At 41.8% G+C, this 16,729-nt stretch overlaps 1 protein-coding gene across 2 annotated transcripts in view; it reads left to right on the forward strand.

Moving 5' to 3' along the window:
- Positions 1-16,729, forward strand: part of fbln2 (fibulin 2) — a 79,467-nt gene that overhangs the window by 49,698 nt on the left and 13,040 nt on the right. For both annotated transcript variants that reach the window (XM_031875401.1, XM_031875402.1), the window contains exons 7-11: positions 641-754; positions 2,886-2,987; positions 10,390-10,524; positions 13,688-13,825; positions 15,522-15,665. In XM_031875401.1, coding sequence (XP_031731261.1) covers positions 641-754; positions 2,886-2,987; positions 10,390-10,524; positions 13,688-13,825; positions 15,522-15,665 — 633 coding nt within the window. The remainder of the gene's footprint in view (positions 1-640; positions 755-2,885; positions 2,988-10,389; positions 10,525-13,687; positions 13,826-15,521; positions 15,666-16,729) is intronic.

Below are 16,729 nucleotides of genomic sequence, written 5' to 3' on the forward strand. Positions count from 1 at the left end.
CATTTAAGTGTGACAAACATGCAAAAAAATAAGAAATCAGGAAGGGGGCAAACACTTTTTCACACAACTGTATAGGTAGCTTCTTCCCATTTTTTGACATGCTCTTCATGTTGCCTCCTATTTGACCTCGTGTTCCTTAGGTTTTACTAAAATAAACACACGTGCCTGACTGGAATCCACACATGAGGATGAGGGAATGAACAATAAAAAGTATTTTACGACCATTAAAAGCTTCCAAACAGGAATCTGAACTTTTATGGTAATGTGTCTCTACGGTCATTATTACTGTGTTTACGCCGTTTTCAAACCAACAACAGATTTCCCCACCATACTTATGGCACTTGAGCAAAAGCCGCTTAAACAGGCTCATCAAAATTCCCCGCGACCTCCAATGCGATACAATTCATTCACAGACCTCTCCATGCTCTATAAAATAGTTTAATGGCAAAGACATACAGCCTGGGCACGATTATGTCCTGTCATTAGGAAATAGATATCATGCCGAATATTGCCCTTTTTAAAATTGGTTTTGTGAGTCGTCATTCGTTCCGCAATTCAATTCATTTGAAGGCACGGAGTAATTTCCTTTTTGTAGTTTAACCCTTTCAGTGTTCTTCCTGGTCTCTGCTTCCATGTGCAGTGAGTCCCGACGAGGACAACGGAGTCCCAGAGTACGGTCCCGCTGTGGTCCCGACACAAGTCGCCGCATCTGGTGCGACCACGCCCGCCCGTCCCCGCCTCCACCCATGTGCAGGTAACGGCAACACCACACATTCAAACTTTTCAGCATAGACCTCTAAAAGGCAATAAAGAGAAGATGATTGATTGTGTCACCGTAGCCAGATGATGGGCGTCCTGGATTCTCTGTTGCCCTTTTTGTGCAGCACGTTACGTTTTCAGGTTAAAAAACAAACACAGCTTATGTTTTGGATGACTCAGCGAATCATCAACCTTTTCCTGTCTAACTTCATTCATGGTGATTTAGATGGTCCTGGCCCTGGTATGTATATGGCTCTGTTGGGTAAAACGTTCTTTCGCGGTGGAACCTCGATGCATCGTTGCCTGCAACAGCCTCGTCATGCAGATTTGATCTGTTTTACACCCAAATGAGACATATTGTGTTGTAGTGTTGTCAGTTTTGAAACAGAAAACGCTGCTGTATACACAGAATATTCCCCCTGGGTGCTCTCAGTGTCGGATGACTCTACATTTTGGATTTGGGCCAGAGTTGATCATGTTCACTGATGTTATTGGACTGTCTTAGACTATAAGAATAACAGGTAATTTTGAAAATGGACGTAGTTCCCTTTTAAAGGATCTAATATTGTTTTAGATAATAGGAAATGGTCTGTCAAGCTATTTATTTATGGTTCTGCATGGTTCATTTACTGTATGATGCAAATAATGCAAAATATTAAAATTACGGAATGCAACAAAACTTCATTTCCAGCTGTTTAAAGATAGCTGGAAGCAGAGAGGGATTTCCTTAATACATTAATGTAGGAACATGAGGCATGATTCTAGGCTCTGATATTCACTTCCTGCTGTGGGACTCTTCTCCCCTTGGCTGAACAGGGTTCACTCCTGGACCCTGTATGGTCAACGTCAGGAATTGTGGCCAATTTGTCTATAATGTGAATCCCTGGTCATTGAATGTCATCGGTAGGGGTCCCAGTTGTAGTTGTACCTTAAGTGTAATGACGTAGCATATCGCATGACGTGGTGGAGCTATGTTCCGGACAGAATTTGACCAACAGTTACTGACATAGCCTGCTGAATATCTTACAAAAACAATTGCATTATACTGCCAAAATATTATTTGCTCAAATGTCGAACTCCACTGTATTTATAAAATAATTGTATTTTAAGTAATCCCCTCTCTTAAAAGACAGCCGGTCCTTTTTTGTAATAATGTATTTTGATTATTTTACTCCTAATCTTGATTATTTGGTGTGATTTGTGGCAGTCATGTTCTCAGATTTCTGTTTGAACTTTTGTATTTGATAAAATGGAAAGAAGGTTTATTAACAGACCCTCACTGGCAGTGTAGTAGCAGTGCAAGCCGACGTTCAGGAACACATGTTCGTAAATGCCAGCTGAGCATCTAAAACTATATTCTGACATCAACGCCATGTTCCATATTTTTTTATTATCTTTTTATTCAGTCGGGCTTTTGAGAGCGTTTCCTATGAGGCGGTGAAGTGCTCAAGCACTCGCTGGTGAGCCAGAGCCCAGTGAGCAGGACGCATCTGCTCAACCAATCAGCCCTGCTTTGTATTAAATCAACGAGACGGGCTGACGTGTGTCCCGATTTCCCCCGAGGCGAATAACTCCCTCGTGAGCAGCAGTAAAAAAACTGAGCCAGTTGCCTCGCTGTATGCGCGTTCGAAGATAAAATACTCAGTCGCAGTTGATCTGCAGCGTCCATGCTGCTGCAGCTCCGCAAGCCGAATCTTGATCGAGTCAGGAGGAGATCAGCATGGCAAACCCTTCAGTCTCTACTCCAGACTCTAACGAAAAGCCCCGCTCCTCCTTCAAAGTGTCTCTGGTTCGTTTTAGAATATGCTGATCAATTTATCGAGCGGCCTTCTGATGTTAAGCAGGGAATGTGGGAAATGGTTCCTTCGCCAACACCTTTTAGGACTATCGGGCTGTTAAATAGTGAGAATTGAGTCTGTTGTGTTGAACGCCGGGGCTCCTTCCTTCAGGCTGTGACAAAGATGTGAAAGTGGGGGTCCATGGGAACCTTGAGGGAGCGAGACATCAGCGTAACAAATGACAAAAGACGACAGAGAAACAGGTAGACATGAGTTGAACGTCTGTCCTGCGCGCAATCCAGAGATGATTGCAGCAGAATCATGCAGCTCGCATTTATTTTCTTGCAGAAAACGGTCCCTGCAGTCAGCAGTGCACGGCGGAGGCAGGCCGGGCCCTCTGCTCCTGCTTCCCGGGGTTCTTGCTGAAGACGGACGGACGCACGTGTGAAGGTAAGGGCTGCCGCTCCTTCTCGTCTTGGCGCCGTTCGGCGATTCATCGGCAATTCATCGGCGATTCATCGGCGATTCATCGGCGATTCATCGGCGATTCATCAACGCTCGCGTGTACATCCCTTGAGCTGTTGTTTGTTGCCTTGTGTGACTCCTGCTTGAGGGATGGAGCAAACAAACCCAACACCGTGAACAATACCACTCACTGCTGTGTAAATGAACGACACATATACGGCCATGACAGCGGGACAAAAGGTGCAATTGAGCAGTTTGTGCAGACACCATTTAATAGGATGCAGTCACTGATGAAGGAGGAGAATGAAGGTCCTGTGATTCTAAGCAATGCATCGACTGACTGGGCTCCCACTTGGTGGAAGACTGTTCCTTGGAGCATTGTTCAACTGTGACCAATTACACTGTAGCAGCTACACACAGCGTCGGTTTACTTACTAGCCTTCAATTCCCAAAGTTCTACATGAAAACTTGGCAAAACAGGTTCGGGTCAGACTTCACAACTGCAGTTGGTTGTCGTTTAAAGGGTGAAAACAAATCATGCGTGCTCTTCCCGGAGCAGAAGAAACACACGGTAACACAATTATTTGTCAACATATCTTCTCATTATCAACCAATAAAACATGATTTCCTGGAAGTACCCAATTTCCTATACACTCAACTGCTGGCGCTGCTGTTCTCCAAATGGCCTGTGCTACTCTTACAACATTGATCCTCTGTGCTTTGATTCCTCGCTATAAAACCCTATTCCAATTAATAATGCCTGGTTGTACTTCTGTGTACTTATTTGTTACTTTACAGTGAAACTAACTAGTAATATGTAATATATTACATTTACATTTTGAAAGTAACTTGCTCATCACTGAAATAGAATGCCTAGGATGTGGACATCATTTGGGAAACACATGAAAGTTGCAAAGAAAATAATTATCCTTAATAATCTACATTCTATTTTGTATCTAATCGTTCTCCAACTGTCTTCATCATTCTGAGACTGTAACATACAAAGGTAGGGTTGGGATTTGGCTCAAACAGCGTTACTAATCTAGAAACCTAGCTCGAAAGACATCTTAGCAGAGCTAAGTGAACATCATGCTGTATTGAAGAAGACTTGAAACTAGAGATTGAGACCATAAACTCATGTTTACAATGTTTACTGAGGTAATAAATCAAGAGAGAAGTAGAGTCATTTTCTCATAGACTTCTGTACAACCAGGCTTATTTTTGCAACAAGAGTAGTCGCCCCCTGCTGGACATTAGAGAGAATGCAAGTATTAAGACACTTCCTCATTGGCTTCACTCGGCATAACCGGAGTTTGCCGCCTGCCATGGACATTAAATCTCCCTCCAGAAGAGTACGTAAATGTTTCCATGAATGGACTTACTTTAATTTCCCTTTGTGATAAAAAAAAGATATATGGTATACCTCTGGATTTCTATCCACACCAGCAAAGATAAGTTGCTTGTTGTGCAAATCCTACCCCAGAAATGGACAGGTAGGAGGTGAATGATATTAACATGAAAATAGAAATTCATGAAAAAACATTTGCATGAATACTTTTTTCCTCAGATCGTCTGCTGCTTAAATACTGAAGGCCTGCTATAGAAACTTGGATTTCCCTGCACTTGTAACGGTAAATGTATACAGTGGAAGTGCAGCCCTGGCTGAGTTTATTTAATCTGTCTGTCAGTCAGCAGACGGGACCGTACCTCTGGAAGCACCACATGAGAGTTAGCGCTTCCCCCTCCGACTTCACTCCATTCAGCAATCGTAGTGAGGGCCGAAAGTGTTCCCACATGGTAGATGTGGGTGGGCAACTTTTTTGGTTTAGGCTGGAATGGAACAAAGCAATTAGTACTGCAAAGTGTGAGACTGTTTTTGAGGATTTAACAGAGATGTAAGTACACTGTGAAGTAAACAATGTGGTACTTGTTTGAGTGTAGAAACACTGCGAGGCATGCACCTACCTAGGATGTTTGCAGTAAAGTAATCTAATATATGTTTAGCAAATGCAAGCACTTCCATCATAAATGGTGATGAGACTGCATGGTATTTTATTTCACAGTTAACAGAGCAAATAAAGCCGTATTTTTCTCTCTCAATGGTGTGTTCAGCTGCAGATGCAGTTGTTCCCATAGATATCCTTTCTGTGTGTCAACCAGGATAGGATGTGTGAAGAGGGCTTTATACACAATCTGAATATTAAATGTGTGGGCCGGAGAGATAACCAGTGCTCTGACGTTAGTTCTGCTCGTCACCACGCTGCAAAGGGATGTTCTTAAAGTTCCCTGGCAAACACAGACAAACCAAATTCAGACATCATAATGGTTTCTAGTTTCAACACATGTGGTTGCCACCTTTGCCCTTCCATCAAATTCACTTCTACAAACGGTTGCAGCAGTTAATATATATTTATGTTAACTATGGATGAGCCCATGCGGCAACCTCTGGTTCTGAAAAGTGAAGCCAATGTGAAAGTGCCTGAAACCTACGTTCTCTGTACTGGCCACCAGGGGGTGACTCCTCTAGTTGTATAGAAGTCTATGAGAAAATGACTCTACTTCTCTCTTGATTTATTACCTCAGTAAACATTGTAAACATGAGTTTATGGTCTCAATCTCTAGTTTCAAGTCTTCTTCAATACAGCATGATGTTCTTTTAGTAAATTATGATCCATTTTAGAGTCAAACAGACCATAAAGCAGAGTATGCTTTAGGGCGGGGCTACCTTGTGATTGACAGTCCGCCACCAGAGCCGCATAATGGCGTTTCAACCACGGTGTCACTTCCACAGTTCAACTATGGACGGACAAAATCAAAAATGGCGATGGCGACTATACCGAACTCGAGGCTCCACCCACCAATGGGGGGCATCACAATGACTACGTCCACTTCTTATATACAGTCTATGGATAAGACCCTGCAATCTTCATCGAGGCCTGCATGTGCTACCCTCTCTCCTTGGTCACATTGCAACCATCCTCTTTAGATTTACATGGCTGGGATTGTTGGAGGGTGATATCACTGCGAACCACCAAACTTTGTGAAGGATATCAACACTAATCCACCACGTAGCTTTCAGACCCGCCAAACCCAAACAAAGAGAAGCCTTGTGGTCTGATCCAGGGTGACCATCTTCTCTTTAACCAAACTGAAAAATCATTCAAATTGATATCATCTCCCTTATCGCTGTGGAGAGGTTTCATAATGTGTCCCTTTTAAAAGTTGTGATAGTATCAAGCTAAGTGCTCTATATTCATAGAAGCACAAAGACTATTGCAAGCAACCCTACTGCATAATTGTGTCTTCATAACCTTGAAAGGCTTTTAAATAGTTTGGTGGCCCTGTGCAACACACATGAGAACAGGTACATTTATCAGCAGAATGTCACTTAGTTGATTATCTTGACAACAAATTCTCATCCCAAGGTTTTTGTATTGCATTCCGAAATACCTCGAGGCATTTCTCAGCAGATCGAGTTGCTCAGTTGTTGAAAAAGCCTGAAAAAATATTGCTCACATGTAGGGCTGGGTATCATTTAAACAACGACCATACCAGTACCCTTAAAGTGATACAGATACCGGTAGAGTACTTCACTTGATACCTTATTTTCCTACTTCATTCGATGCTCATCATGTGGATGCCACCACTGCTGTATTTATGTTTATCGGACACCAAAGGCACTTTGTAAAGCCATACTTGCCAATGTTTTGGTGGCATCATGGCGCGCTGAACTGCCAGCTCTGTTAAATACACAGTGATCGACTTCACCGCACCACAGACTGTATGGGTTATAGCTGCTGCGGTAGCAGGCCAATCATATGCCGCATTAATGTATCGATCTGACTTTTCCAATCCAAATACCGTTAGAGATGCTTGGGCTTTGGTACCTAGTACCTATCTGATAACAGTGTGTGGAAGACAATGGGATCATTCTTTAGTGTGGGGAAATATGAGGCTGGACTTTAATATTGCCTAACTTTGTTAAAAACACAATTGTTTTCTATTAAAATAATGTATGCAATACCTGACTTGCTTATTGTCACAGATAATTGATCCAGCTATTTGAGTCAGTATTGGACCAATGTCAGTATCGATGCATCTCTAATTTAATCAAACAATGCTTGTGTTGATTGGCTGCGAGCACCATACAAATATATATTTCTTCTAGGTCTGGGTACAAAAAGAATCGCAGGTATATTTTGACTGGAGAAGCTTCGACCCTACATGGCGCTGGGTTATTTCGGTCAATACCGTAAAGGTATAGAGTACCGACACCCAGCCCGACTCTCAAATAGGTCGGTGTTTATCTTCGCTCTTTGTGTGATGATTGGGATAGAACCATGCTCACAGCTCGTGCTCCTCACAGTCGCACCAGTCTGCATCTGTGTAACCCTAGCCCTCTTGTCTCGAACCAAATCTGCAAACAAGCCAAGGCTGACTTCATCCACCTCAGCTTGAACTCCAAAAAAATCTCGTCAGCTGGGTCCAGTATTCAAGAACAACAGGGTGTGTGTTCTCCTCTGTGCCTCTTAATGGTCCTGCCTCTCAGACATCTTCCTCAGACAGCCTCCTCTGGTCTCGCCCTTGATGGAATCTTTCTAAAACTGCCATCCCCACGCTCCGCTCAACTTAGCATTTGCGTTTCTCTTTCTTTCCACCTTGTATTCGATCACTTCACTCCTCGCAACTGTGTAATGGGGCTGTCCTTAGGGACCCGTTGGGGGAGGTAGGGACCTTGAGGCAATAGGCGCTTTTTTCCTTTTATTTCCCCCCCTCTTCGAATGACGCACTGGAAATAAAGCTGGCCACCAGAGTGGAAGGAGATGGCGACTTTCTGCACCACTGGCAATACGCAAACATTTGGAAACGGTCCCGTCCAACCCTGAGGAGAGCGAGGCCCGGAAGAGCAGGCGCTCAGTGTGATTCGCCCCGAAATACCCTCCCGTTAACTGGGAACATTTGCGAAAGCAGGCCCCGAAATGAGAGCGTGTCGCCATGCCGCTGCCTGGATAGCACGAGTCCTGTAGACTCCACAGAGAGCTACTCAATGTTAAGAGGAAATTGTTCATTTCAGTGGGTGAAGATGAATGTCGTTGCTGCAGCTCCACAGAGGCTTCATGTAATCCAGTAAACCATGTTCTGTGGTGTGAGAGGTGATGCTTATGTAGTTCTTCTAAGGATGAATAACCTGAAAGGGAAAAGAGCTGCTGCTAGAGACCTCAGATCAGTGTTTTTCCTCCTCCTGCTCCCCCGTGGGAAAGGTGTCGCAAGGCGCACGGGTTCATTTGCATCCCCTTGCGGCAAAAGCTTTGAAAGTCGACAAAGGCGTTTCAGTGAGGGGCTGCCAACAGATCACAGGGGACACGGGAGAATTCGCTCCCCCTTTTGTTCCTGCCTTTTGTGTTGGAGCCCCGGCTTCCGTGATGCAGATTTGTACAGATTTTCACCAGTTTCCCAGCGGAATGCGACATATTTCGGGGGTTTGATGACTGCCACCCTACCCCGCAAACAAGCATACAAACACACACACACACAATAAATCCCAGCCCAATGCTATCAGTGCACCCAGCTAATCGAGCGTGCACTGCGATGCGCGATAAGGGAAGGCCGTGGCGGAGCTATGGGCCGCTGTTTCGGCGCGATCACGCCAGTGTCATAAATCAACAGCGCCTGTTTGCTGGCTGCTGTGCTGTTTGACTGATAAAGATCCAAAAATGTTCGCGATTGTGTGTTTTATTTCTCACGACAACCATAACAAACAACATGGCACTTGATGACTTGGGATTTATAAAGCAGTCACTGTCCAAAGTTGATACGACTGCCCGCCAAACAGCACTCCAGCACCGATTCTGTGAGCGTAATGTGTATCAGTCGGACTGAGAACAAATATTCACATAGTCCAGCTAAAATGTAAATTCCGTTGTTTGTTTTTTTGCCAACACATACACGTCAGCTTGTCCTGTGCTCTGCTATGTATATTTACATCTTCTTACCTCCTGTCTGTGGATACACCAGCAAGAAGGCCCTTGTTTCTTTGCCCAAGTGCGAGTCAGATCATTTCATGATAGTCCTAAAATGATTACCACATCGCAATGTGGTAATCATCACTGTTACTATCATTAGTCATACTATAAAACCAGGGCTTAGCATTGGCACCCGTCCATCCGCCAAATGCAGGGGGGAATTAGGCAGTGCCCGGTAACGCAGTGACACTTACTAGTCACTTTGGTGGGTGAAACATTCTGCATTTATATATATATGAAATAATTCACCCATTAAAACGTGACATTAAGATCCTACCTCTCCCATGAGCACCTGAACACACCGTTTATTCATTCTATTGGTCCATTCTTCCATATCTTGTCTTTCGTGCCATTATGAGACAAAAAGTTACAGGAGTTACAATGTGGCGATATTTAATAGGTAAGGTAAACAGAGAAGACACAACCTGGTGAAAATGACTTACTTACTTACTTACTTACTTAATAAGTTACCAACACACACTGGTGACAATGTCAGTGGCTAGTGACTTTAAAAAACCACTAGCCACAGTACCTGGTGAGCAAAATGTTAATGTCAGGCCCTGAATACAACACACAAAAAATGTTGCACCTAAACCTCATCTTAGTTTTCTAGTTAATAGCTTGCTAAATGAGCTACAAAACAATTAATTGCTAATGACAGTTAGCAGGACAAATAAGCTGCTGATTAGCAAGTTGGCTGTAACAATTTGTACAGCTTAAAAACATAAATGTATCACAAATGTCAACATCAGTCAGTTTAGATGTACATTCACCCCCCCCCCCCCTTTCAGCTCTGTTTTGGTCTCCAAATATTGAGCTCTTTAGCTGCTAAATGCTTCGCTCAGTTCACCAGCTAGTTGCTAACTTTATCAGTCTGCTGTTTGGGCAGGTAGCAGTTGCTCTGTGAGTTTATTAGTACTGAAAACAGCTGCCTGTTCCATCTGGATCAGAGATTGATGAGAGCGCTGAAACATTCAAGTTGTCTAAATAAAAAACAACAAATGAGCTGAAAGAAGAGATAATGCTGCATAGAGATTCCCTAATATAATGTTTGTGTTTTCAGTTTAGTGTTAAAGCCAGTGTTTCAGTCTGAGACTCTCATGACAGCTTCCCAGTGAGTGATTTCCATGCAGGCGAACATGTCACATCCTGGTATGCCTCAGACTCCAGGATTTAAGAATGACTTCCTTTCTTAGTGTTTAGTGCAGACGTCTGTCTGCTGCTGACTCATTGAGCCCCATCATGTTTACAGTCAGAGCCAGCTGGTGCGGGGGATTATGTACCGGACCTCTGAGAGTCGGCCTCATCTCCACCTCACATTCATCCCCCCCCCGTCATTCACCTTTGTTGTTCTTCTTCTGCAGACGTGGACGAGTGTGCGACCAGCACCCACGGTTGCCAGCCCGGCAAGCGCTGCGTGAACATGGTGGGCTCATTTGTATGCGAGCCGCGGGTCGCCTGTCCTGCTGGCTACCACCTGAGGAACGGCGCTTGTGAGGGTGAGTTCATTGTTCCTGATGCATTTCGTTAAGCCAATTTACCCAGCAGTCACTTTCAGAGCCACTAAAGTGGTCCTGATGATGTCTGATGATATCTTGTTTAACATGCAGCACAGGGTTGTTTACCTTCTATTTTAATAGAGAGCAGAAATAAGACAGAAAGGTCAGTAAAGCAGAACCTCAACCCTATCATCAGGCAATAATGCCAATTTGGGGCAATTCTGCAAAAGCCAGGGTTACTGTTTGTGTCAACAGTGTGTTTTTAATCCCATTACAATGTTTTTTTAAGGAATAGTTAAACATATTGTGGAATGCACAGCTATATGAGATTGATACCACTCCCACATCTGTTTTGTACATATGAAGTTGGAACCAGCAGCTAGCTATGCAAGAACATCTAAAGCTCACTATTTTAAAAGTTATATCTCATTGGTTCAATCCATCCAAAAAACCAAGAGGTAAGTTGTGGTTTTATGAGCTGGACTATGTCCTAGCTGGGCACATTTACTTGCTGGAAACTCTGCCGGTTGCCTGGCAACCATCGAAGGGATGATACCGGTTCAAGCGAGGATCGAGGAGCGAGAAAACGACAATTAAGAGACTTGAGAAGTACCCCATGTCTATTAATTGCATCCCCGTTTCCCTCACTTCGGTCCTTTCCTTGCGTCTTAGTCCCTCCCACCAGGGATGCATGGAAGAAACCATGCGAGGAGAGAGGAAACGAGGAAATATGTTTTAAGAGACATGAGATGTCCTTTCCTCTGAAGTGTCTCGTGAAGCGACGTCTGTTTCTGATGATGGAGGATCAGCTGTGAGTCGGCTTTAACAGCTGGAGAGACTTTTGATAAGTTTGTGTCTGTTCACATGATCACTGTACTTAATAATAGTAACTAATAATTAGTGCTGGGCAAGTTAACGCGTTAATTTCGCGTTAACGCATTCATTAATTAACGCCGACAATTATTTTATCGCGCGTTAACGCATTTTTTAAATTTATTATAATTATTATTGTTATTATTATTTTTTTTTATTGAAAGACAAGAGACAATACATATACATAACAACAAGAGGATGACAAGAACAGTGGGATAAAAGCCAGCAAACATCCTACAGTCAGAAATTTTAGTGCACCTATATGCTGAAATTCAAGGTAAACGCATTTAAACGGCACAGATCGGGAGCGAGCGAAGGACTTTGAAAGTTAGCGGAAAGATTAACGTGAGACAACATCCGGTTTCTTCAGACGAACATCTGGTTTTCAGAATAAGATGCCAACAAAGTATGACTTATATTCACATTAAGTATAAAACATGCTACCTGCATCTCGTGAACCAAATGTTATTGCACTTTTGTTCATATAGCGGTACTTTTAAAATAAAAGTTCGCAATACACTACTTTTGAATTCATTATTGAACTTTGCCATAACAATGTGATTAATCGCAAAAAATCCATGTGATTAATCGCGATTAAATATTTGAATCGTTGCCCAGCACTAATATATATATATATATATATATATACAGTGTATATATATGTATTTATGTATATATGTGTATATATATATGTGTATATATGTGTATATATATGTATATATGTGTATATATATGTGTGTATATATATATGTGTGTATATATATATATATGTGTGTATATATATACAGTGTATCTATGTATATATATGTATATATATATGTATATGTATATGTATATATATGTATATATGTGTGTATATATGTATGTATATATGTATGTATGTATGTATATATGTATATATGTATATATGTATGTATGTATGTATGTATATATGTATATGTATATGTATATGTTTATGTATATATGTATGTATATATATATATATATATATATATATATGAAACGCTGCCCCTAGTGGTTTGGCTACATCTTACACATTGCACCTTTCAAGGTTAGGAAAAGACTGACTAAACCGTGGTTATAAACCCGGAAAGACACTGGGTTGCGTTACATCTGGCTGAAAACCATAATACTCATTCATATGTAGTGACGGGCCTATCGTTGGGAGGTTCTGAACATTACCTTCACTTAATAACTTGGCACTTAGTTTGGCCGAGTGCTCGTGTTTGTGTTGGAGTGTGTTACTCTGTGTTGCCTCAGCAATTTAACCAGCTGCGCACAGGTCCAACACTCCTGACTCATACTGAGGCACTGCCGGATTCTATTGCTCTTTCTAATTGTATGTCTGAAAACCCAATGATAATTTGTTCTTAAAGAGCCCTTTGAGCGTGCACACATCCCTGAATAGGCTACTACAACATGAATAGGTGCAATTGGAGTGTCCTGGGTTTATTCATGGCAGACAGTTGTTTTCAAAGAGGCTCTTTCACGGGACCAGGATATAATTAGACGCCTCATTTTGACCCCCATCCCTGTTTAGAGGAATACAATCAACATTAGTGACAGAGGAATCCACACAAATCCTCAGGGTGGTGTGTAGAAACAGAGTAATGTGGATTATTTAGAATCATATTCATTCCTACCATACTGTGACAATTGCATGTTGGTGGTCATGAGTCAGCAGGGCTTCATTGAGATTTATGCAACAGGTTTTGGCCCCAGTGGTGATGTTTGTGCTGTCTTTCGGTATGTGACAAGATAATCACCCAGAGAGGAAGCGCTTTGTAGCTCCGCGACTCCGTGTCATCACTTCTTGGCACCAGGGAGGACGAATCAATGTCGCTCGATAATGAAGGTAATATTTAGCCGGCCATCCAACGGGGGGGGGGCAACTAATTGGCTTCATGAAAGCAACGACTTTGGCGATGACTGGTTGGGGAAGACGAGTCTCAGAGGACCCGACGTGACGGGAACTCCTGAGAAACAGGCTCGCGGCGCAGAGGAACAACTTTTCCATTTACACTCTATCCATCGCTCATGAGATTCAATAACTGTCATTTAAGAAGTTTTGCTCAACTTCTCCTAATTGCAGAGTTGTGATACAGTATTTTTTATAGGAGGGGGATTTTTTTCCTTCACATTCACAGTTTCTGGGATGCTGCACATGTTTGTTCTGTGCTTGAGCCACAGTGCCACCTGCTGTACCTGACAAGCTGAAAGCACATTTAAGCTCTTAACATTTAAATAAAGTGTGGTCTGATGACTTTATCTGGTCTGCTCTTTCTTCCAGACGCTGATGAATGTGCTCTGCGGACCCATAACTGCGGTGCAGGCTTTGCGTGTGAGAACACCGCGGGCTCTTTCCTCTGTAAACCCAAACACAAGTGCATCAGCGGCTTCACACAGGACTCCCATGGCAACTGTGTCGGTAAGAGACACGTCAGTGCGGCTCTCTGCTGGCCAACCCTCTGCTGCGCGGTGTTGCCATATGGCAGCAATTATGTCTAATATTACTAAGAGGCGGTAATATGAAATCCATGTTTTACAGTTTAGTTGTGAAAGGGGAGGGTCTTCTACTTTGATTAGACAACTAATTGATCACGTCTCATTATCAGGAAAGCTGTTTGCACTTCCTTTTTTCCCACGGACATGTGACACTGAGAAGGTCGTGATATGAGGGCTCCCAGAGTTCACTCATTGTTCAATATTTAGGCTAAATATTAATCAAAATATTGAACGAAATTTCAAATATTCAACAAAGTTCACTTTTAATTGGTATCATTAAAACCAGTTTAGATGTAATACTTTTTTTAAATGTTGAAATGAATTTGTTGCCATGGCAACTATATGCGATTACGACAATCGCATATAATGTAATAGACTTACAAAGGACTAGGCTACTGTTGATCGTCATTTCAGACATTTTGTAACTGTAACGTATGATCTAGAACAGGGGTATTCAACTAAAATTCCAAAAGGTCCAGATTGAGAAAATCTCCTCGGACAAAGGTCCGAAACATTACAATAATATCTAACTCGCGCTATTTAGTGCCATATATATATATATATATACATATATACATACACATATACATATATATATACACATATATACATATATACATATACATATATACATATATACACATATATACATATACACATACATACACACACTATGTATATATATATATATATATATGTATATGTATGTATATGTGTATATGTGTATATATGTATGTATATGTGTATGTATGTATGTATATATGTATGTATATATGTATGTATGTATATATGTATATGTATATATGTATGTATATATGTATGTATGTATATATGTATATGTATATATATATATACACATATATGTATATATATATATATATATGCCCTCTTTTAAACAACTTGCTAATGTGTTTTGCAGTGTGTAGGGAAACTTTATTCATTTGGAATATCACGAGGTCGCCATAATGTTCACCCCTGGGTGCTCTTGTTGTCATAAAAAGTGTCTGATACAGCCCAGCTGATACAACCACGCAGAGCAAAGTAATCATCAAGCCTAATGACTCACAGCAGATGATCACACATACAGTACAGATCTATCATTGATGCTCGGAGGCTTCCTTTAGCTTTCTCAAATGTAAACTGTTTATTGTGATTTTCAGTAATCTTTTTGTAATCTATATGGCTTGTCCACCTGCCTGTTCAGCAATTCCCATCTAACGGACACGACAATTCAGCTTGGTTGTCTTTTTGATACTCATTCAGTCAAAATACTATCCCATGTTTATTATTTTGTCCATCCACTTCCACCTGACTACATGCATTAAATCTGCAATCATAATCTGCTCCGTCAACACTGCTCCCCGAGTATTGGACTACTATATTAAGAAGACACGATTAACATCAACAAGTATTTACTTATGTAGCAGTGTATTTACACTGCTACATAATTGTTCTGTTAAAATCACGGGGAGGAAGTAGACATCAATAGACCTGTCAATCAGGATTAAACCTCCAACCAATCACTCTGCTGTGTCATTTTTATTCAGCTGTCTTTAATCGTGATTGTGTGTGTGTGTGTGTGTGTGTGTGTGTGTGTGTGTGTGTGTGTGTTTCTGCAGACATAAATGAGTGCAGCAGCCTGAGTGAGCCGTGCAGCTCAGGCTTTAACTGTATCAACACAGTGGGCTCCTACACGTGCCAGCAGAAGATCATAATGTGCAGCCATGGCTACCACGTCAGCCCCGATGGAGCCAAGTGTGTCGGTGAGATTTACTTCCTACACACAACAGCGTTGAATGAGGAGACTGCCGACTATGGAAACATGTGAATGAAAGCATTGAAGTTGCATTTGGTTCACACACAAGCGCTCAAGTGCGTTGTTGTCAGAATGCCATAATAGGGTAGAATGAGCCTGAATATCATCTAGTTAAGGTCAGTTATATTGAGGGCAAAATTAAACACACTATACATTGTAAAGACAATATAAAATAAGTAGTGATATGAATAGATAGACGAAATATATATGTTTATTCATGAAACCGTGAAATAACCACGAAGTAATGGAATACAACTCCTCTCATTATTATGGTTTCTTCACAGCTACAGAGTTTATTGCAGGCATTGTTTTATTTCAATGTACCTCAAGTGAAGGGGCAAAATGCAAAGTGCTGTACAAAGGCCAACACTTACAGTATGTTCTTACTGTTACCATACATCTGTATGTACGTCTGTCTCATGGACACTATATCTCAGGAATACCTTCAAGGGAAATTCTTCATATTTGACACAGTATCGTCCAATTAGACCCACGGCTGAACTGATTACATTTTGGTAGTCTAAGGTCAAAAGTCAAGTTAACTGTGACCTCATGTCCGACTCATTCTTATGAACGCAGTATCTCTGTCCGCCTTGAGCGATTTCCTTCATATTTGCAATACGGTCGCCTTGCTTTCTAGGCTGAACTGATCCGAATTTGGAGGTCAAAGGTCCCCTTGACCTCACAAATCCCTTTCTTAGCCATGACTCAAGAATGAGATGACAATTCCACACACATGTTTGATAGGATGAAATGATGGTGGGATGAATTTTTTAGACTGACGTGGATGTTAACAGACAACAACGGAAAACATAATAATTAGTTGTTCTAGCTCTGAATTGGTATGAATGCTGATATAGCAGCATTCCCATAAAATCAATGAATTAATAATGTGCACCCTCACTTCACCGATATCACTGATGCTCGGTGGACGGGTACCATTAAAGTTTTGGCCGGTTTAATCACCTACTGCAAAGCCCTCCTGTCCTGGGCCGAGCACATTCTATGCCA

This window comes from Anarrhichthys ocellatus, unplaced genomic scaffold (genome assembly GCF_004355925.1).
Source record: "Anarrhichthys ocellatus isolate YVR2014 unplaced genomic scaffold, GSC_Weel_1.0 scaffold90, whole genome shotgun sequence".
Lineage (NCBI taxonomy): Eukaryota > Metazoa > Chordata > Actinopteri > Perciformes > Anarhichadidae > Anarrhichthys > Anarrhichthys ocellatus.